Raw genomic sequence first — 22,573 nt, 5'->3', positions numbered from 1 at the left:
CTGCGTATCTGAAACAGGAGACTCTTAAAATATTTTTTGTTTTAGTTTTATGCAATTGGACCGTTAGATATTTAATATTAATCTCAAGAATTTCCCAAAATGCACATAAGAAATCTAAAAAGCTGAAGGAAAAAAACTTTCAGTAAAATTTAATAGCAAACATTCCCGGATCTAACTGTCCAAATAAATTCACAATGAAATCACATCACATTATCCCCAAAATCCCTAAAATGACATCATGAGACCTAAACTAGACTATTGCAAATGATGATATGGAACTATGTACCTCTGCAATCACAAGTTTACCAGAGAGAAGTCGGGCAAAGACCAGCAGTCCTGGTAAATATTATTTGGGCAGATTAATCCAAACTTGAGCGATCTGGACATCAAAACAGAGGAAGCGCTCGTCTTTAACCTAATCCTAATCCAGCATACCAGGAGAGGAACTGTGAAGTCAGTTTGCTGCAGCTGAACCCAGCCAGCTCAGCATCATAAACTTTACCATAAACTTTACTTTGCATCATGGGGTTTGAGGAAAGAAATAAAGCTGTTGCAGAGGTTGGAAAGAGCAACATGACAAATCTAACAAAAACAACCTGAGAATAAAAAATGGAAAACCAGGTGCTGGTATAAACAGGAAGCTCTATATATCTATTAACAATGCACAATATATTGCCCATTTGTCATGTTTTAACATGTCTTTATGGATCGGGTGTGTAAAACTGGGCCGATATTACAAACCGATGTTTGCTTCTGTTTGGTTTCAGGAAACTGTTAGCATGTGGTATTTGCAGGTTCATGTAACGGTGATGGTGGTACAAGATTGTACGAGTGTTTAACTAAAGCAAAGAAGCAACATAGGTGGTGTGTTTGCTTTTACACTATCAAAAGTGTAAGAAAATCTAACCTAGATATCAGTTATTGGCCTTATTGGTGCTACATCTGTGCTTTCCTAGAGGAATGCAGGAGACCTGCAGACAAGAAGCACCTTATGGAAGTACTTTTAACCAGTAATGGGATAAGATGTCCTAACTTTTTCCTCAGCTGCATATTTGTTTTATGTCATTTATATTATAATTTTATAGAGAAACTTTTCCCCCCGTAGTTTAAAATGTCAGAATACACAATAGTATCTAAAAAAATAATTTCAAAAGACCAGAAAACTGAACAGGGGTCATGTTTTCACAACTAAACCATTTCTAAACTTTGAAGTCGGCTGACAACTGAGATCAGATTCAAAGGTTTGATTATCTGTCTATGCAGGATAAAAGACTCAAATAAGCATGTTCTAATCTTATTAAGGAACAAAGAGCTGGAAACTGCTGAGCACAAAATGTCACATTACTAAATGTAACATTTAGTAATCAGAGTGGAAATAATGCAAACAATCTGGAGACTCTGAGCTCTATTGTTACCACACAGTCTGATGATTAATAATCAATGCACTGATTAAACTAATTGATTTTAAAAGGAGTGTAGAAATTCCTTAAAATCATGTTGACACATTAATTCATTTGTAATCCAGAGGTTGTTCTTCACATCTGTTGGCTGTTTTCTAAATGTTTGCGTCTAGAATGCTAAAGTCCATGAAGCGGTGCAGCCCTCAGTCCAGTCCTGCAGCAGAAGGCACAGACGTTTTCTCTGTGAAGTTTATTGAATTATTTCTGAGGAAAACAGAAAAACCTGCAGTTGGACGTCTTGAACACGACACACAGCAAAAACCTGACTTCATTGGGAACATCTGTTCCCTAATTTTGCGGGTAAGCCACCAACACAGAAAGCTTTATTTAGTTAAAACTGATTATATAATCCGTTAGCAGTGGCTGCTGTGCAGGCAGAATTTAACGTCTCCCTCTAGAGTTACAGTCTTTCACTGCAGAAATGAAGATCTACACATACAGTAGGTCTACTTTTCTTGTTTTCCAAAGACACAGTTGTAAAAACATCAATGCACATTCTGACCCAACAGATTCCACAAACGCTGCTCTGCAAAATATGTGTGGTTTCTCAGGGACCATGTGAGTTAAGAGTTTATCTTTAAGATAGCAAAGCAAACATCCAATTGATACAGTTTCAGTAGGACTTTCTATAAAGGCAGGTTTTCCCCCCAACAGTCTGTTTTAACACAGTCCAACAAGAGTCTTAGCGCTACTTAGCAACATTTAGAGTACAGTCATGTGGACGACTTGGAGTATTTAAAAGTGAGGAATGCTGTTTAGAGAAAATACCACAGCAGGAACTTTTTCATGGCCGTGTAGGTTGCAGGGTTCGTACAGTAGAATAACGACTCTGGAGCTTTAATTTACTTTACTTCCAGCAAATCAAATCACTTAGTGAAGGCTCCGAGTGGGTCAACTGGCCTTAGAGAAGATTTTGATTTGGGATAGAAACTTGCGCTGCACACAGCTGGTTTAATACTCACAGGACTTGGAAATGGAAATTTTTCAATTCTGACTCCGGCCCACCGAGGGACCCAGTCCACTCTACCCCACAGAGAGCTCAACCCTATAACTCTGGCACTGAGCTGAGGAGGGACACCACACTTCACTGTGAACAAGGAAGGGGGGAGATGGGAGACTACGATGAGGAAACTGCATTTCTTGGACAAATCGGTCCTTACTTCTGGCTCACTTTCTTCCTCTTGAACACAGTTTTTGTATCAACCGGATTCAACGGACTTTACATCATCTTTGCAGGAGCAGCTCCAAAACACAGCTGTCTGGTTCCAGATGTCAACCTGACGGAGGAATGGAGAAATGCCATCATTCCCTCCACAACAGTGGGTGATGAAGCAGTTCGCAGCCAGTGCAGCAGATATAATCTGGCTGCGGTTAAAAATCTCTCTGACCAGGGTTATATTCCTGGGAGGGACGTTAATCTCACTAATCTGCCACTAGAAGGATGTTTAGATGGATGGAACTACAGCAAAGAAGTTTACCAGTCCACAATAGTCACTGAGGTCAGTACGAAGGTCCATTTCATGTTGGTTTTCTCATGTCCTGCTGGGTTTTTTAGTTTTGTTTCTAATCTTTGTGTGTCCGCAGTGGAACCTCGTCTGTGACAACCAATGGAAAGTTCCTTTTGCATCTTCAACCCTGTTTGTGGGATATCTGTTTGGCTCTCTAATCTCAGGACAACTTTCTGACAGGTATTTCATCCAATTCAAGAAATCTGTACAACTTTTAACTCTGCAGAGCGTGATTTTCTGTTCAGAACCATTTTATACGTTGTGGCATCAGACACGTGTTAATGGCTGTTGCTTTAAGAAAACTGAGTTCTGATTAAACCACCTAGTGAAGTCTGCTGAAGGTTTCAGATCCGCTGCTGACAAAGACAACAGCGCCATCTTCTGTTGTGGTAAATGCATTTTTAGTCGGGTTATTTGGAGCAATTTTTTTCTTCACGTCACAGAAGAAAAAAATACTACCACATATAATGTGGTAGTATTATATTCATAGGGCCTTCATTTTTTAATATGCTGCCTCCCTATAAAGTAGCAGAGTTAATTTATTTCATTAACTGAGAAACTTGTACATTTTTATTTATCATTACGCACATAGTGATATATTTTAAGATTTTATTTAGTTCATTTTCATCATTTTTACAGGTAATGAAAACTAAAACTGTTCCACAGACAATTGGAATATTTCATAAAACCAATTAAAATGTCTCAACCCAGAAAAATCAGCCAGCTGAGGTACTAAAGAAGCCCAGATTTTGTTCTCAAGAAGAGGGTTGACCCTTATTTAACCCTCAGAGATCTGGCTGCAAGGGTCAAGAGGTCAGCAACCCATGACCTTCCTATTGCAAATACAAAAAGCTGATCATGAGCAATAAAATGGTTCAGGGTTCCAGACAATTTACCAGGTAACAAGCCCAAGTGTTGACATCACAGTTACAATCAGAAACACACACATTGTTTAACAGATTCGTGTTTTATAAGATTGAAGAGTTCAACTCGCGCTAGAAACTAAATTACTTGATGTTGTATTTTCAGTGTGAAAATGTCAGTTTAGCGCTGATGCAGTCCACACCTCTAATTCTTCACTCATGCTACTTGTTTAAATTTTCAACCAGACTTTTTCCTACCACTAAACTTTAACATGGTTTCAAACTGCTCTTTACATAAAGCCAGTTGCTTCAGTCATTACTTGATGGTACATACACTCCTTCAGAAAACTGCCTGCTGAGAAACTGTCATGTTAGCAGTTCTCTCCAGAATTATCTTTCAGAATAGGAAATAGTTTTTCTTTGTAAACACCTGTTCAAAATGTATTTATTTTAATGTATCTCCAAAATATTTCTATATGAACATAACTCTATATGTAGTGTCTTCAAAGAATTTGTATGAACTTTTGGAAATGTAAATCTACTTTCAACTGCATGTCTAGTTTGATAATCATGTACATTAGTGGTTAAAAAAAATAAAAAATGTAGAATATAAACTGGCTTTTTTGAATTTATGCTTCTTATGAGTAATAATTTAACCTTTAACCAGGATAATCCAATAAACATCATGCTGACATTACTTCAAAAAAGACATTTAGTGCAAACTTAGCTTCTTTATTTTGAATTATTGTAGTTGATCTAATTGCTGCAATATGTTTTAAATTCAAAGCTAATGAGATGAACCTGTTGTTGTCCTCCAGGTTTGGAAGGAAGAAAGTTGTCTTCATCTCTCTGGGGGCTCAGTCTCTCTCGGTTCTGCTTCAGTCTTTCTCCCAGTCATGGAGGATTTTCTGTGTCATGTTCCTGTTTGTTGGAGCCTCTCAGATATCCATCTATATCTCTGCATTCGTACTGGGTAAGTAAATATGAACCTATAATACTTGTTTTTCAGTGCATTTTATGCTTTTTCTTTAATCCTCTGATAGGTACGGAGTTGTTGAGTAAAACCATGCGAGTCCTCTTTACAACCCTCGGGGCCTTCCTCTTTTACTGCATCGGCTACATGACTCTTCCTTGGATCGCGTTCGGCATCAGAGACTGGAGAACCCTGCTGGCCGTTCTGTCGGCAACCTCTGTGGTTTACATCCCTTTGTGGTGGTAGGTTTGTCACGGAACGCATCGATTTCTAGAATGATGCTCAAAATGTGATGAATGTTTTAAACTATTTGTTCAGGTTCATCCCAGAGTCGCCTCGGTGGCTGATTACTCAAGGAAGAGTGATGGAGGCAGAGGTCATAGTGAGAGACGCAGCAAGGAGAAACAAAGTTCAGGCACCGTCAGTCATCTTCAAAGAATCAGAGGTGAGATTCGGCTCAGTCCGGTTACAGATGCTGTGAAACCGCAGTGTGTTCTGGTCACGTCCATGTTTAGGGTCGGGGTCAAAGGCCTCTCACATGAAGCCTCATCTCTGGTGTGCTTTTCACAGAAAGAGATTTAAACACAGAGGAAATCACTGAATGAGCGACAAGCCGGGCTGAATTAATAAAATTGTTTGTCACATTAATTTCTTTATTGTTTTGTTGTTTTCTGCTAGTTTAAATGAAAATGGTTCAACTATTCTCCACCAGCTCTAAGAAGGATGTTCACGGATTCCAAAGTTATTTTTAAAGTCAAGTTTTAGGATTTTTATGACCTTCCTGGATACTTCTGCACAGGTAGAATGTGATTCAGGATGTATTTATCTATTATGCTTAGATTCAGTTGGTGCATTTGTAGCAGGACTTGAAAATGTTTGTTCACAGATTTTCTACATCCTGTCAGGTTGAGCCATTGCAGAACAACGGACAAAATATGTGCAAAACATACAAAAGAACTGCGGTGCAAGGGAATATAGATTTAGGGTGAAAAATACACACCATTTTCTATATTAATTTTAAAAACATATATAAATACAGTATTCAAAACTCTTATGTTTGTTGTTAATTAAATTTTTGTGAGTATTATTTCAAAACTAAACGATGTCATCGTTGCCTCACTGCGGGACAAACAAAAACATGCATGATGAATTGGAGATATTTCTTTGCACATGTGTTTAATTTTAGGTTGAGGAAATTCCACCTGGGAAGAAATACACCATGCTGGATGTCCTGAAGTCCAGCAAACTCAGATGCATCACACTGATGTGTCTCCTTTTGTGGTGAGAATAAAAGTTTTTAATTTAAACATTTGATTCTCTGGGGATCAGAAAATGATCATTTATGGATAAATGAGCGAACAATTGTTGTACATAATGAGAAAAATATACATAAATATAGCTATCTGTCCCTTAAAATCTGGATATAACCTTAAATGTAATACTCTCTTTGTCTTTTCAGGATGGCGATAAACATTGGGTATTTTGGTTTATCCCTGAACACTTCTAACCTGAGTGGAAATCCTTTTCTAAACTGTTTTTTATCAGCAATTACTGAAGTACCCGCCTATATAGTTTCTACCTGTCTGCTGAGGAAATGTCCAAGAAGAGTAATTCTGTCAGCCTTCCTGGTTATCGGAGGAGGCGTTCTTCTGCTCATCCAGTTCATCCCTGACAGTAAGACTTCTTAATCTGATTACATTATAGAACATTTTAGGAATAGGAACACTTTGGCTAGATGGTAAAGTTACCAAAAAACTTTCCTTTCAATGTTTAAGATATCGTTCTAATGCTTAAAAGGGGTGTAAAAAGAAAAAAAATATTGTTTTATAAGCTATTTAATCTTTGAAAAGTTGGGTTTTAATTAAAAAAATCACTATTTTATGAAATTTGCATATTCTCTCAAACATCAGATGAAGAATGTGTAAAAATAACTTTCTTCCATCAGCACAGCGATCATGTACTTCAGATTATTTACTCATGTTTAACCTGGGCAACGTTTAGCTTGTTATAACTGACTGTTTTCAAGGTGAAGACCTGTAAAGTTGTGCTGGCTGTGCACATGTGCACGATAAACAGCTGTGTCAGGTAAAACGCTCAGACATTGCGTTCAAACTGATACCTGACTGCTGACTCTGCAACTCAAAGTTTACCAGAAGACGAGAAACGGGTTGATTATGTAAGCGACTCACATTCTGTGTTTAAGGTGATTTCAGCTGAAGTAAAAGTGGCAGCAAACGTAAAATACAAAGTAAAAACTGTAAAGCATGGTTAAAAATGTCCTTTCAACTGTAAAACACAAAAGTTTTCTCCAAAATAGATTGAGTTTATGACCCCAAACACATCTGTTTTCAGAACTTGCTCTCAACAGTTAGTCTTTTTGAGCACCGGATTCATTCTGTGCTCAACTGCATCAGCATAAACTAAACTATTAATCTGTCTTATTCCTCGTAAGCTCTACATTATGTTGCTCTGGCTCTGGAAATGACTGGGAAGTTTGGCTTCACCATGGCCTTCACCATAGTTTACATCTACACTGCTGAGATCTACCCCACTGTGCTCAGGAACGTTGGCATGGGAATGTGCTCCTCTGCAGCTCGCATCGGCAGCATCACCGCTCCGTATGTCGTCTACTTAGGTACTGCCTGCCTCTGGTGATTTCACAAGGCAAAAAGCATCTGACGTACGCCAAATGTTCAATGTCTGACTTATATCCTCATATCTACAGGCACATATAACAAAGTTCTGCCTTACATTCTGATGGGAAGCCTCACCATCGCCTCTTCTGTGGTTAACTTCTTCCTCCCAGAGACGTTCAACAAAGATCTACCAGAAACAGTGGAGCAGATGCAAGAATGCCAGGGGTATTCATTCATTCATTCATTTATTCATTCATTCTGGAGTTTGAATAGAAACTGCAACCAGTTTCATACTTTGTGGGATTTTTTCATTTCTCTGCAAAAATATGTTACGTATAGCTACAATTAAATACAAATAATCTGAAAATTAAACATAAACAATTGTAAAAAACCTTGATTTTTACAGTGTGCCCGTTCTGAGCTTACCTAACGTCTAGATAAGGTGATTGAAGTTATGAGTTATTTCAGAACTTGACCTTGAAGTTGGTTTGCAGTGAAAACAGACAGACTTTCAGATAAGACTTCAAACGGCTTCTCTGTGATAAGAAGACGTCGCTTTGATAACCTAAACCTGGAAATAAAAACAGCACATCGCTGTAACAACATGTTAAAATGTATAAAAAACACAAAATTTAGGGGTTTTTTCTCACTGTCTGACAATAAAATAGTTTTAAATGTTGTCATTTTACATAAGTTAGGATTGTCTTTTTGTTTATCTAAATCCAGAACCTTGAAAGACATTTCCCCATCTTTTTTAAGTTTGAGCGCATTAAACTGATGTACATTTTTTCAACTAATTTTAAAAATATACTCCATGCAGGAAGTACACAGTGTCCAGAACATGATATGAAATGTTTGTACAAATTGGCAAAATACCAGAGAAATGTATGTGCACTTATGAGATTACTGACTTTAATTCTGTCAAATGGCAAGAAATCAGACATAAGAAATATTAATTTTCACTTTGATTTTGAACTGTTACTAATTTTGTATTTCTAAAATACATTTTAGGTTCTGTGGACGATCTGAAAAGAAGAAATATTTTCAAAATGGAGAATCACGCAATCGACCATTTCTACAAGAAAAACCTGAAGTGCAAACATTAAGCCTTTAGATTTAGTTTTATCTTAAGGAAATAAAACTTGCCTTCGTCTCTCAACAGAGATTTGTAAATGAATCTTATAAAATGTCTGCTGGGGATAAAAAAAAGGCAAATACTGTGGTGTGTTTGGTTTATTTTCACTTTTTTTGTCTTTCAGGTGTAATTTCCATATTGTACACATGAATTTTCTCCACTCAAAACCTGATAACTTGACTGGATATTATGAGAGAACAATGTTGTTAATGTTATTTCTTTAGTCCTCCAAGCTCAAATGTTGTTTAATTATTTAGAAAAGTGTATTGTGATCTATGTATTATTTTTGAGATCATCTGAATATTCAAGTCAGATATGACTAAATAGCATAACTTTGTTTTATGGTGGATTTACCAATTTACTTCTTTAAAGCCGTTAGTGTCGCCTGCCTGTTTGTGCTTCTCCTTTTGCTTCCTGCTCTTTTTTGCAGAAGATTTGATAATTTAAATTGTTAATGACACTCTTTCCCCAACATTTCAGTCTTTTAAATACATCCCGAGTCTTTGGACAGAATTCCACGGCCTCTCCAAACCCTCCAGGAGTTTTGCAGGAAACTATAAATTCTGAAGCTGCAGATGAACTGACATTTTTTCTAAAACATTTTTTGGTCACCAAGGTCATTTATGGCAGTATTTGCACAAATCCTGTATCGAAGCAACATTGTTACATTTATTTTTGGGTTGGTAGGTTCCCAACAGGGCTGCACAGTGGTGCAGTTGGTAGAGCTGTTGCCTTGCAGCAAGAAGGTTCTGGGTTCGATTCCCGGCCCCGGTCTTTCTGCATGGAGTCTCCATGTTCTCCCTGTGCATGGTGGGTTTTCTCCAGGTACTCCGGTTTCCTCCCACAGTCCGAAAACATGACTGTCAGGTTAATTGGCCTCTCTAAATTGCCCCTAGGTGTGAGTGTGTGTGTGTGCATGGTTGTGTGTCTCTGTGTTGCCCTGTGACAGACTGGCGACCTGTCCAGGGTGACCCCACCTCTCGCCCAGAACGTTAGCTGGAGAGGCAGCAGCAACCCTCCTGACCCCACTGAGGGACAAGGGTGTATAGAAAATGGATGGATGGATGGATGGATGGATGTTCCCAACATTACAGTAAACCAGCATGAAGGAGAATAAAGATTAAAATAATCGCATTTAGAGGTGAGGAATAATATGAATTTCTATGCATTGGAAACAATTCAGTGCCTTGTTTTGCTTTCCAGGCTTTCCTGGAATGATGTGGATTATCATTTCAGCACAATAAATAACCTGGACTTTGCTCCACTAAAATTCTCAAGATTATTCTAACAAATTACCCTATTTATCAAAGCTGTAACTTAGAATACTTTTCACAATAAATCTGTGCCTTAAGTAAAAGGCATCAGGTTTGTTGTGTTTAATCTTCTTTATGGCTTACTATCCTTTAGGACTTTGGTCCTTAAACCAGTTTATGAACAACCACAACAAAGCCTTGTGCAAACGTCCTGATCTCATCATTGTTTAACTTGCTGCAATGAAAAAACAAGTATCCATGGAAACGGATAGTTTTCATCACTGTTTTACATTCATATGAGAATTATTTACGTTTCTTCGAAGAATTCTTCAAAGGATAAGTTTAAATAATGAATTTGTAATGTTTTTAGCCATACGAAGTAAATTGAACCGAAGATAAATCAGATAATCATGTTTTACAGTGCTGTATGTCCCAGTGTGACCTCCCACATTTCAATGGAGGAATCAGAAAATGAGCCCAGCTTTAAGGTCCAAACCACACTGCATGACACAGAGCTGTGCAGAAAAACACGCTGTGCATATCAGCCTAAAGGACTTTATTATCTTCCTTTTTCTCTTAAAAATGACGGAAATCAGTCAGGAAAAAGACGACCAAAACATCCGGGACTATGACACCATCACGTCTTTCCTGGGATCCTGGGGACGCTTTCAGATGAGGATTTTTTTGGCGTTGGGCATCAGCATCCTCCCAAACGGATTTACTGGGATCTACATCGTTTTTGTAGGTGCCACCCCGCCTCATGAATGCCAGATTCCTGAGAACAGCAGCATCAGTGAGATGTGGATGAATGTGTCAATCCCACTGGAAACAGTGGATGGAGTCACAAAGCGCAGCTCCTGCTGGAGGCTTAACCTGGAAACAGTCAGGAACTACTCTCAAAAGAACTTTATCCCAAATGTGGATGTGAATGTGAGTGAAATTCCCCTGGAGACGTGTCTGGATGGATGGACGTACAGCACAGAAGTCTACCAGTCGACTATCGTTACAGATGTAAGATTGTTTTATTCTGAAATATTCAGAGTGGATTTTACAGTCTTTTTCCTTGAGGGTTTTTTCAAAGCTTGGTTTAAAAGTTTTAAATGTAAATGAGTATTGTACTTTAGTTAGATTGACGCAGAAATTATGCATATTGAAAAACTACTCTAATTTCACTGAAGTCTTTAAGTTTCAAATGTCTTTTTCCAACAAATAAATATTTTAAAATAGTTTTGGCAAAGTCCTGTCCTGCAGCTTTCAGAGGCAATGAAATGGTTAATCAGCATGTCATTCAGCTCTGCAGAGGCTTGATAATTAGCTATTCATCTTATTTTGGTGTTTTGGGAAAACGAGGCATCTAAAAGTTTACAGAATCTGCTGAGGAATGGATCAGGCTCTCCTGCTTTCAAATGTTCCTGTAATATTTCAGTGATTTAAACGTCAAGTCCAGTTCAAGTTCTTGCAGGAACAATGTCCTGCTGGTGCCAAGCTGTTTTGGTTGGAGGTTTTAAAAATCAAGCTCAAACACAAATGTTTTTTCTTACATAGTTATTAATAAAGAAACTTGTAGAATAAGAAAACATTTCTGTGTTTACAGTGGGACTTGGTGTGTGAAAATGCTTATAAATCTCCACTGACCACCTCTATTCATTATGTTGGGGTGCTGGTGGGAACCATGGCATCAGGCCAGATGTCTGACAGGTATGTATCTTTTCAGGATTTCTCTTTAAGCAAACAAATTTTCCCATCAGAGGAAACTAAAATGCCATCTTGCTGATCCAACCAGTCGTGTTCCACAGGTTTGGAAGGAAACCGATTCTTTTTGTCATGATGGCTCTTCAAACTTTAGCAACGACAGCACAGATCTTCTCACCCAGCTGGGAGATCTTCACCTTCATTTTTTGTTTTGTGGGAGCTGGAGGATATTCCAACTACACTATAGCATTTGTTCTGGGTATGTTGTTTAAGAAAAACAAATCGGCTAATAATATTGTTCAATGTTAGGAGCGTTTCTACGTATAATAAGTTAGGACAAACGAATTGTGCACATTATTAAGGGTCAACTAAAATGTATTCACGACTGCGCAGAAAATGTGCAGTTTAGCATTTTCTGCTAGCAAAGTTTTCAATTAGACTTGACCAAATAAGAAGAAAATCTGTTATTGGTTTGTTTGGTAGATTTATGTCAATAAATAGAGGAAAAGTCTCTTTTTCTGACAGGAAACAAAATGAGACTTTTTGTTTTTGTAAGATAATTTATTACTAAATTATCTTAGTTATAATCTCTCTTGCCAAGAGATTATAACTAAGATAATTTTGCAAACTTGTCAGTCATACAAACAGAAACATTAATCTGAAAGCATTAATACCTCAACAGAAAATAATTTATAAACAGACCAATGTGAACTGGACGGTTCACATTGTCGCTATCAACTGATGGAATATGAAACCAGTTGATAAAATGTGTTTGCTAACTTTTGTACACAGCGTTGTAAAACATTAAATAGTTTTGATTTTTAGGATGTTTACAGCAAATGTTCTTATTTTTAAAGATTCTCTGTATGAAACCTGCAGGATCTGAAATTCTCAGCCCCAAAACTCGGGTTGTTTTCTGCTCCCTTGGCGTTTTTATGGGCTCAGCTGTTGGCTACATGCTAATGCCTGCTGTGGCCTACTTCATCCGTGACTGGAGAATGCTGCTGATAGCAATGGCTGCATCTGGACTCATCTACATCCCTCTGTGGTGGTAAGAGAAGGAAAATATAATAATTATATTGTTTTATATATTTTCTTTTTTGTACTTTTGTCTTCACTCCCTGCACTTCAACATTTGCTTATGTCAATTAGACTATATGGGCCATCGTGCTCAAAAAATAGCCTTAGGATGTTGGATGCTAATTTGTTTATAAATTAGTTTTTTTTATCATATTTGGATTAAATAAACAAAAATAAAAAGCTGTTACAAATTGATGTTTGATCATATTTGGAGGATAAAACATTTGCGTGAGAATGCATTTCTAAACCTTTAAAATGTGCAGTTAATGTGGTAAAACCAGTACATGATGTGAAGTGAATCATTGTCCAGAACCTCAGGCTTAACTAAAACTACTTTGGTTTATTTATTATTTCTACATGATATATGTAAAATCTACTTTTACCTTTGTTTTTCTGTTGTGACCTCTTGAGTGAGTTTTTCTGTTAAACTAGGTTTTAAAAGCATTCATTTTCTGTGTCAAATCTTAGTTTATCTTCTTATTATTGTCCACAGAAGAAAAAATATTTTCATGTTAGTTTCCAAAAAACAACCTTTAATAGTTTTGACACTTGTGTGCTAAAACCACAAACAACCAAAGATGCATTTGGGAACATTTATAAGAACTTCGTCAGGAACTGATGTGCGGCTGATGTTGTGTGTTCAGGTTGCTCACAGAGTCGCCTCGCTGGCTGCTTTCTCAGGGGAGAATAAAAGACGCTGAAGAAATTATTATAAAAGCTGCAAAAATGAATAAAGTAGAAATCCCTCAGGATATTTTTAGACCAGCTGAGGTAAGTTTACCCTGAGCTACATTACTACAAAGACACAAAAATACCACTAAACCTTTGTAGCGGTTTTGCGTTGAGCTTGAAATCAGTGACCATTGTGACAAAATTGTGACCATTTTTTCTTTTAGTGCATCTTCAACAGCTGATATATTGGAGTCTATTTTAATTGCAGTCACTATTTCCTCTTATTTTACATAGGTTGAAGATGCTTTGTCTAAAAGTGATGAGAAAACAAATGTGTTTGTCATCCTGAAAAGTTGCAATATAGCATCTATTACATTGCTGTGTGCCAGTCTGTGGTATGTATTCAACTGTCTAGCTTTGCATGTGGATTTCTGCTCTTGTAATCTTCCACTAACGGGGGTTTTGTGAATCTCTTTGCAGGGTAATCATCACCCTGAGCTACTATGGTTTGCTCCTCAACACTTCAAATCTGAATGGTGACCCCTACCTGAACTGCTTCCTGTCTGCTGTGACAGAAGTCCCAGCTTATATAATAGCCCTGTTGCTGCTGCGGTTCTGCTCCAGGCACCTGTGTCAGTCCTCCACTCTGCTGCTAGGAGGCGTCATGATCCTCTGTGTCCAACTCATTCCCAAACGTAATGCTCCAAGCATTGTTAATTAACAAAACTTGAAAAATAATGAATATCAACGCAAMTCTAACAAGATTATCAGGGCATTTTTAAGGCTAATCTGCTATTCTCTTTGCTTACAGTGAATTTAGCATAAGCAGGACAAATATAGCAGATGATGCCTTTTTGGTGCAATAAAAAAGTCTATGTTTTTATCAGTCGTTAAATGTGAAACTTAATTTTTCTTCTTTGATTGTGCAGATCTGCCCACTGTGGCTGTGCTGCTCGAGATGTTAGGAAAGTTCGGAGTGACTGCAGCGTTCTGTGTGGTGTATTCAGTCACAACCGAGCTCTTCCCCACCGTCATCAGAAACACAGCGATGGGTTGCTGCTCCATGGCCGCCCGAATCGCCACCATCATCTCTCCTTTCATCATCTATCTGGGTAGACAAACAAAATCAACTAAAAGCACCGAGCCAATCTTCTGTTTTCTGGAAAACATTTAAAAATGTAATGCATAGATGTCATTTTGTGGTTTCAAAAATCTCTTTGTTTGCATTTTAAATACATACTGGGACATGTTGTCTTAGGTATATTAAATAAAACAGAGAAAAGACCATAGAAGTTAAACAATATTGTATGTTGACTATAGTTTGAAAAATTACTTAATGTATGCACATCACGCATTTTAGATTTGATTTTTATTTTAAAAAATATTTTTTGATTTAATCTATATGCTACTTTGCATTGGTTTCGTTTGTAATATCCTGATAAAAAGACTGAAGTTTGGGGTTGTAATATGACAAATAAGTGTCAATAAGGCAAAATGTATAAACAAAAAAAAATTTAAAAAACTAAGAATCAATCAGGTGTGAGGATTTAGTGTGATGTGCATTGATTTCTAGCTTATCCTTAATAAAGAATGTAAGTTTTGATTAAGTTTGCTACAAAACAGCAACATTGCTAACAACAAAAAATCAGTTTTTAAATTTGATTTCTTTTAGGTTACTTCCTTTTTTGTGAGGAAATAATTACAAGTTAAATGCTTGAAAGAAATGTTGATAAATTCCTGAAGCCAAAAAATAGTTCCTGTAAAACAATTATTACAAAAATTAAACGTATAGTCAGATAAAAAGGTTCGCAATAAAGCATTGACCTAAAATCTTATGTCAAACTTCTCCATCTAGTGGCTGTCTGTGGTAATTACAATAAGCTTCAACATGCTCTGCTTGTTCAAATATTTATTTTAGATATTATATAAATAACTGGTAAGTCCAATTATGACTTTTTTATGAAATAATAACTTTTGACTCGATAACAAAGCAAAATGTTTCCATGGCAGTTATCACGAATGAATTGGGACAGTTACCAAAAGACTTTTAAAAACTGTCGGCATAAAATTTGTACTAAAAGTTCCTTTGCCCTCTCACAGCATGTTTATCTTCGTTGATTTGCAGGGAAATACTACAAGGTGCTCCCTTACATTGTGATGGGTGTCTTAGCCATATGTGGTGGGATTGTCTGCTTCATGCTGCCAGAGACGTTTGGGAGAGCGCTGCCAGAGACTTTACCTCAAATACAGCAGATCTGCAGGTGAGTTTACGTTGTCTAAAAAAATGCTGCTTTAAATAGTATTAATATGGAGCCAAATCTATTGAACTGCTACTTGTGTTGCTCAAAACTTAATGATTTTAATGAAGAAAAAATCCTGTTTTATTCAAACAGGAGAAGAAAAGAGATGGAAGATGAAACTATGGAGAAAGAGAACATTCCCCAATCTAAAGAAACCAAGTTATAGTTCTACATATATTTACTGCGTTGGTCTTTCTGTTGACATAGCTCCCCCTCCTTAATTGTATTATATATTTTTAATATGCAACATCATCATGACAGCTGAGAGAGGGGAGTAAAAGTTTGTCCTCACAACTGCTGATTCTTTTATTTACTTATTTGCTTGTAACTTAAATGTCAAACATGTTGACAGAAAAATGTTATTTTCCTGATCTCACCGGCCAGATGAAGAGTGCACATCCAGCTATTGTGACAGGGTTCAGAGGTCATGTCTCAAAGTCAGCGTTTTGGTTGCAAAGTTGGGTTTGTGTCTGAATTATGAAGCAGAGAACATCTAAATACTAACTTTTGAACATTAAAATAATTTAAAGCCTGTCAAACTCAAATCTTCCTGTGTCCTTACAACCTTCTACACCAGGGGTCCCCAAACTTTTTCCTGTGAGGGCCACATAACTTTTCCCTTCTCTGGTCGGGGGCCGGAGTCAGTTTGTAACAGAAAAAATGTTACACGGTTATCACCTGCGCTGCCGGAAATTGTTGTGCGTTACTTGATTGATTTTTACCAAAAAACCGTTAGTGAAACGGTCACTGGGACTGACTAGTATATATTCCATTGAGGGAAAGTAACTTTAAACTTTCACATAAAGGCTCGTTTTGAAGTATAAGCTGCTACTTACAGGCATTGCTTCAAAGAAGCACTGGAATGCGGCGTTCATAACAAACACGTGTGTTCATCTGCTCTACCGCTAGCAAACAACCGTACTGATTAATTAACATAAAAGTCAAGCAGTTCCCTAAAAGTCCAACAGATGGCAGCAATGCGCCATGCAAAACAAAACACCCACAGTTTACAGGACACACTTCCTGCTAAAGAGCCCCCTGGTGGTTGAAGAAAAATCCACATATAAACCGGAAAATACAATATATGAAAAAAAATCTGAACGCTCTTTGGTATTGTTCAGGGGGCCGGACCAAATGTGGAGGCTGGCCGGATGCGGCCCGCGGGCCGTAGTTTGGGGACCACTGTTCTACACCTTCATACTTGAAGAAAAGCACAAACTTCTTCGTTAAGTCATTTGTTCTGTGACATAATAATTATTCATACTTGGCATTTTTAATGCTTTTTTATGCTTCAAAATTCAAAGAGTCAAAATCTGCAAGGGAAATATTACAACATCCAACTTTATTTCTTATCAGTAAAAAAAGGATGGATGAGGAAATACTTCAAACTGGCAACATAGTTTTGTTTCCTTTTTCTTGGTCTTAGAGCATAAAGGAAACCAGATTTCTAAAAGAAAAAAGTCACCATATAATTTACAAAAAGTTGTCATAATTTTAAAATGCAAGTCAGAAAAATGTTGCAGATATAAACTTTGAAATTAAGATCTGCCGCCTTACAGCTCAGTGCTATGCTCTCTTGTTTTTCCCATTTTAAACAGTGACAGAGAAATAAACCTTTGTGTCTCATCTTATTTATGTCTCATGGATGTCATGGCTCATTAATCCAAACAATTTTAAAAATACTGACAACAACAAATCAAAATTCTGATAGGTTTATCGTTTTCGGACCGAGTTCGTCTCAGAGAGCCGTTTGTAAGTACAGATAAAACGTGTTGAGACGATTTACATCCCACCAGGTCTGGTCATTGGGGGAAAGCGACACGTGTAAATTTAGCTTTGGATGCTCTATGATTCTGGCAGCTGTAGACAGAGAGCGCTGGTTCTTCCTTCGTATTTATGGTTACGGACGGAACCAACAACTTTCCACCAGAGCAGTTATATCAGTTGTTGACCTGAGGATTCTTCTGCACTGAATAAAAGTTGCCCCCACTAATACATTATCTCCAGGACATTGCCCCACTGCAACTCAAACTTGGTAAGTTACGTTTTTTTTCTTCTTCTTCTTTACCACATACCACATGTCTGGTCAGTCAAGCCCCTTCGGTCTAACAAATGGTTACTTTTTGAATGAAAAGAGGTGGACGGACGCAGCTAAACCGATCTCTATGCTGTGCACTCAGTGAACATGCAGTAAATTATCAAACAGTGAAAAATAATTCTGAATAAATGTCTGCTTTTTGCATTGCTTTGAGACCCTTTAACACATGTGGTTGGTTCCTCTGAAGAGCTGATGTGAAGCTAACATCCCTGCTGTGCACCAGCTCGTTAACATGACTGACTGCAGCAGCTCACATTTCTGCACACACACATGCACAAGTATTATTTTGGGGCTAATATGTCAGCCATTTATAATTTGAACCCAGGGAAATTCTTGTGGATAGACATTTCAACATTTCTATCTCTAATCCAATGACTTTATCATAAGCATAACAAACTTGTCTGACCTCACTGGGTTCACACTGAGGAATACAATCTATTGTCATGACACCTGCAAAAAATAAAAAAGATAAACTAATCTACTTAGATTGTCTTCTTTTAAAATATACGCATTCATTTTCTAGTAGACTAATGTTCATTCCTTAAACATGAACTTCATGTCAAAGGCGTAAGCATTTATTTGACAGGACGCCGGCAAAAGAGGTGCAAACCTCCAACAAACAGACGGTGTAATAATGGCAGAGGTAGTGGAACTCAAGGCGTTAATCTGTGTAATACACCTTTAGCATCCCCATCCACACTCCGTTCCAGTAGATGGCGCTAATGCTCGTCTAAACGTTGCTCACCGACTGCCATAAAAAAGAAGAGGAAGAAGAACTCGAAGCATTAGCCGAAACATGTTTTGAGTCGGGGCTGCACAGTGGCGCAGTTGGTAGAGCTGTTGCCTTGCAGCAAGAAGGTTCTGGGTTCGATTCCCGGCCCCGGTCTTTCTGCATGGAGTCTCCATGTTCTCCCTGCATGGTGGGTTTTCTCCAGGTACTCCGGTTTCCTCCCACAGTCCAAAAACATGATTGTCAGGCAGTGGCGCAACTACACATTATTCAGGTGGATGCGAAAACATAGATCTGTGCTACCTAACAATGTCCTACCATGTTTCAAGGCGCATGCGCACACCGATGTTACGTCACAGGTTACTTACGCAGTAGATTTCTACAAAACACCATCAATGTTGACGGAGGCTCAACATTGCAGGTGGGGTTTTTACTTCAAGTCAAATGGCGACCACAGCTGGTCAATTGCTGACAAACCTCCAACCATTGCCGTGATATCAATTATTATCAATATGCTGCTGGATTCTACCAGTAGCTAAAGTTGGCATTTAAATTTGACCCACACTTTACATTTTTTAAAAATCTCAAGAAGATAACAGCTGAATGAACCAAACATCTGCTTGTGTTTTTGTGCCGTCTGTTAAAAGAATGGATACCCCAAAAGTCAGGGACTATGACACCTTCACCTCTTTCCTGGGATCCTGGGGACGCTTTCAGATGAGGATTTTTTTAGCGCTTTCCATCAGCATAATTCCAAATGGATTTGTTGGCGTCTACATCGTTTTTGTAGGTGACACTCCACCTCATGAATGCCAGATTCCTGAGAATATCAGCATCAGTGAGATGTGGATGAATGTGTCAATCCCACTGGAAACAGTGGATGGAGTCACAAAGCGCAGCTCCTGCTGGAGGCTTAACCTGGAAACAGTCAGGAACTACTCTCAAAAGAACTTTATCCCAAATGTGGATGTGAATGTGAGTGAAATTCCCCTGGAGACGTGTCTGGATGGATGGACATACAGCACAGAAGTCTACCAGTCGACTATCGTTACAGAGGTGTGCAAAAAGCTTATCTTTATTTCAAAAAGGGCAATAAAGATATTAACAAATTACTTTAATAGAAAATGTAGACGTTTTAGTTTTTTGTAATATTTCTGTATTTACTTGTTTTAAGATTATCAAGAATTTCAGACAACAGTGAGAAATGGGCGAAAAGGTTTTTGTATGTCTATTTCTGAACCCTTGATAACAAGGTCTTTATATTTAAATCATATTACAAGCTAATTAAATAAAGTGTGCATAGACATAAGCTGGCTATAATGTAAAAAAAATGTGGTTTCTAGTTTCATAGTCTCATCATGAATGATAAAAAGGTAAAATATGCTCATTTTTATAAAGGTCCAACCTTACCAGCTTTCAGCAGACGGTATTTTTTCTACAGAATCTGTGCAATGCTAACAGTTATGTGAAAGTGTGAAGGCGTTGGCTCTGACTGTAGTTTATGAAAATATGGTGAAATACAGTTCTGTTTAGTTTTTTTGAGAAATTGCTATGCTTGTTACAAATGGCTGATAAATTATTAAAGTTGCAACATTTATAAAAAATTATTTTCCTACGTATTTGTTGAAGTTGTCACTCTGTTGTGACAGTATGGTATGAGACAGATAATCTGTGAACAACCAGTCAGGGAGGCGGGTCTTAGTGCTGTCAGTCACAATCTTGTGTGGTGCTGCTCAGCCTCCCTCTCCCCTTAGCTTTGTGCTATGCTAGAGCTAGCATAGCCTGTTGAGAATGCTAGGCTAGTTAGCATGTCCACCATTGATAACAGATTAACAGATTTCCTGTAGTGGTGAGCTGTTTATTTGCCATTAGCACCTTTAGCAGTGAGTACATGAGGTTGATTGACAGCGCTAAGACCCGCCTCCTGGCTCTGGTTGATTATTTTTGGTGCATTTCTTCTGCTATTGTAGCTCAGGCAGGAGGTAAAACAGATTGATAATTTCACATGTCTGTCTCATCACAAGCTGTCACGACATGGTGACAATTTCAACAAATATCTGAAATATATATATTTTTTAAAATCTTATTTTATTTTCAAAGTTACATACTTGCGCTTTAAGACGATGTATCTGATTTTTCAGTGGAACTTGGTGTGTGAGGATCAATACAAAAACCCACTGACTACCTCCATTCATTACATCGGAGTTCTGTTCGGAGTTCTGTTCTCAGGCCAGCTGTCTGACAGGTACGAGCTGCAAATCGGTTTAATTTCTCAGTAAGGAACACATGGAGTCAAATCAAACGTATTTCTTGCGCAGGTTTGGAAGGAAGCCCATCCTGTTTGTCATGATGGCTGTTCAAACTGTGGGGCTCACAGCACAGATCTTCTCTCCGAGCTGGGAGGTCTTTCTCCTACTTTTCTTTATAGTTGGTGCTGGGGGATACTCCAACTATGTCATTGCATTTGTTCTGGGTATGTGTTTTTAAAGTGAACTTGATAATATTGCTAATTTACATATATATAGTTATTATGTTTGTTTGTTTTTTTTATCCTATATGACCTCCCAAGCCAGGCCTTATTGGGTACAACAAAAGTTCCCAAGTTTCTCAGAATGTGACATTATTAATGTCAACAGTTCTCCATATAAAAATATGRCATTCACCAACAGGAGCTGAAGTTCTGAGCCCCAAAACCAGAGTGGTTTTCTGCTCACTCGGAGTATTCATGAGCTCAGCGTTGGGCTACATGGCGATGCCTGTAGTGGCCTTCTTTCTCCGTGAATGGMGGCTGCTGCTGATCGCCATGGCTGCCTCTGGCCTCATCTACGTCCCTCTGTGGTGGTAAGAAAATCTACACATGCTAGCTTTTAGTTCGTAATGCTTTTTTAATATTGACTTAAAWTACTTTTTCATACTTAAATCAGGCCATCTTTGTGCAGAAGGTTGTCATTATAACTGTTTTTTCTTTGTCTCTATGCTAAAAGGTAACGARTTAGCCAAGTTTAAAAGAGAAATTGCAAATTAATTAACTGGATTGTGACTTCTGGGACCTGCTGTGCTCCAAATGTTAGAGCAGAAGAATTTTAGAAACTTAATTATGTTAAATTTTGAGTTGGCATTTATCTGCTATGGGCAGGAGCTTTAATACCTGGAGAAATAATTATTTGATGACTTGGGGGCACTGTGTATAAAACACTGAACTTTCATCCTCAGTTCTAAAATATGGCACAAAAAAAAATAAAATAAAACTAATATACCTGATTCTGATTAAATAGAAAACTGCCAAATGTAACAGACATACGTCAACATGACGTCCCACAAGATTAGTTTACTGTTCTCACATTTTGACCTACATAACTGCGTGCAAGGTAAGATGCACTGTGGCAGCAATTTAATAAAAAAATCTAAATATCTTAGAACCTGCTTATATCTGTTTAAAAATGTTCATGTGTTTGTTTGGGATAATGAGGTTATATTAGTTAATTTTTAAAGTAGTTCAAACTCCATGCAGTTGAAACGTTTTTACCTGAGCAGGTTTATCCCAGAGTCTCCTCGCTGGCTGCTGKCTCAGGGGAGAGCGGCCGAAGCTGAAGCCGTTCTTAAAGATGCAGCGAAGCTGAATAAAGTCGAGGCTCCAGACGCCATTTTTACACAACCAGAGGTACGTTTGAAAGTCTGTACTTTAATATTGTATTGATATCATCTCATTTTGTGTGGTTGCAAAAGTTCCCACATTTTTTATGGGAGCCTGATTTTTCTTGCTATGTTTGACCTGCCTTTGTTTTGGTGTTTCTTTTGTCACAGATTGAAAAAATATTGGTGATGCGAGACAAGAAATTCAACATTTTGGTCCTTCTGAAAAGCTGCAACATTTTCACCACAGCGCTGCTTTCTTCAAGCCTGTGGTATGTGTGCAGTAGAATTATATTATTAGTGTCACCTGTGCTGAAGATTTGTCCTGAATTGTTTGGCAGGATGATCGTCGCCATGAACTATTTTGCTTTAATCCTCAACACTTCCAACCTGCACGGCGACCCGTACCTGAACTGCTTCCTGTCTGCTGCTACAGAGGTTCCGGCGTACATCATTGTCCTGTTGCTGCTGCGCTTCTCCTCCAGACGCCTCTGTCAGTCTGCCACACTCTTACTTGGAGGCATTATGATCATTTGTGTT

At 37.9% G+C, this 22,573-nt stretch overlaps 3 protein-coding genes across 5 annotated transcripts in view; all 3 read left to right on the top strand.

The window, feature by feature from the left end:
* The first annotated feature begins 2,150 nt into the window (after positions 1–2,150).
* slc22a5 (solute carrier family 22 member 5) lies at positions 2,151–8,959 on the top strand. The gene is made up of 10 exons (XM_008426884.2): positions 2,151–2,959; positions 3,045–3,148; positions 4,650–4,804; positions 4,875–5,046; positions 5,123–5,249; positions 5,991–6,085; positions 6,264–6,478; positions 7,257–7,439; positions 7,530–7,665; positions 8,452–8,959. Exons 1-10 carry the CDS (start codon positions 2,570–2,572, stop codon positions 8,552–8,554), a joined length of 1,680 nt encoding a protein of 559 aa, XP_008425106.1. The 5' UTR covers positions 2,151–2,569; the 3' UTR covers positions 8,555–8,959.
* Positions 8,960–9,905: 946 nt separating this feature from the next.
* On the top strand, positions 9,906–16,137 carry LOC103475334 (solute carrier family 22 member 4-like). Of its 3 annotated transcripts, XM_008426882.2 has the most exons (11): positions 9,910–10,316; positions 10,425–10,839; positions 11,423–11,526; positions 11,625–11,779; positions 12,400–12,571; positions 13,245–13,371; positions 13,567–13,667; positions 13,753–13,967; positions 14,202–14,384; positions 15,398–15,533; positions 15,666–16,137. In XM_008426882.2, exons 1-11 carry the CDS (start codon positions 10,300–10,302, stop codon positions 15,736–15,738), a joined length of 1,698 nt encoding a protein of 565 aa, XP_008425104.1. In that variant the 5' UTR covers positions 9,910–10,299; the 3' UTR covers positions 15,739–16,137. The 3 variants fall into 3 exon arrangements, with proteins under 3 accessions (XP_008425105.1, XP_008425104.1, XP_008425103.1); XM_008426881.2 differs by having other exon boundaries at positions 9,918–10,839; XM_008426883.2 differs by lacking the exon at positions 15,666–16,137 and having other exon boundaries at positions 9,906–10,839; positions 14,202–14,450; positions 15,398–15,479.
* A 2,866-nt stretch (positions 16,138–19,003) lies between these two features.
* The window catches only part of LOC103475397 (solute carrier family 22 member 4-like), a 6,536-nt gene continuing 2,966 nt past the window's right edge, over positions 19,004–22,573 (top strand). Inside the window, exons 1-7 of the mRNA XM_008426986.2 lie at positions 19,004–19,456; positions 20,542–20,645; positions 20,719–20,873; positions 21,070–21,241; positions 21,935–22,061; positions 22,205–22,305; positions 22,375–22,572. Coding sequence (XP_008425208.2) covers positions 19,004–19,456; positions 20,542–20,645; positions 20,719–20,873; positions 21,070–21,241; positions 21,935–22,061; positions 22,205–22,305; positions 22,375–22,572 — 1,310 coding nt within the window. The remainder of the gene's footprint in view (positions 19,457–20,541; positions 20,646–20,718; positions 20,874–21,069; positions 21,242–21,934; positions 22,062–22,204; positions 22,306–22,374; position 22,573) is intronic.

This window comes from Poecilia reticulata, linkage group LG14 (genome assembly GCF_000633615.1).
Source record: "Poecilia reticulata strain Guanapo linkage group LG14, Guppy_female_1.0+MT, whole genome shotgun sequence".
NCBI lineage: Eukaryota > Metazoa > Chordata > Actinopteri > Cyprinodontiformes > Poeciliidae > Poecilia > Poecilia reticulata.
The sequence above is the reverse complement of the archived record's forward strand: the minus strand, read 5'-3'. Positions and strand labels throughout refer to the sequence as shown.

What these genes read in the sequence shown, in the direction of transcription:
- slc22a5 (XM_008426884.2), top strand. Translation starts at nt 2,570, where the DNA reads ATGGGAGACTACGATGAGGAAACTGCATTTCTTGGACAAATCGGTCCT. An exon ending in AGTCCACAATAGTCACTGAG is followed by an intron (nt 2,960 to 3,044) that starts GTCAGTACGAAG and finishes GTGTGTCCGCAG; the next exon opens with TGGAACCTCGTCTGTGACAA. An exon ending in CAGATGCAAGAATGCCAGGG is followed by an intron (nt 7,666 to 8,451) that starts GTATTCATTCAT and finishes AATACATTTTAG; the next exon opens with GTTCTGTGGACGATCTGAAA.
- LOC103475334 (XM_008426881.2), top strand. Translation starts at nt 10,300, where the DNA reads ATGAGCCCAGCTTTAAGGTCCAAACCACACTGCATGACACAGAGCTGT. An exon ending in TCAGGCCAGATGTCTGACAG is followed by an intron (nt 11,527 to 11,624) that starts GTATGTATCTTT and finishes CGTGTTCCACAG; the next exon opens with GTTTGGAAGGAAACCGATTC. An exon ending in TGTCCAACTCATTCCCAAAC is followed by an intron (nt 13,968 to 14,201) that starts GTAATGCTCCAA and finishes TTGATTGTGCAG; the next exon opens with ATCTGCCCACTGTGGCTGTG.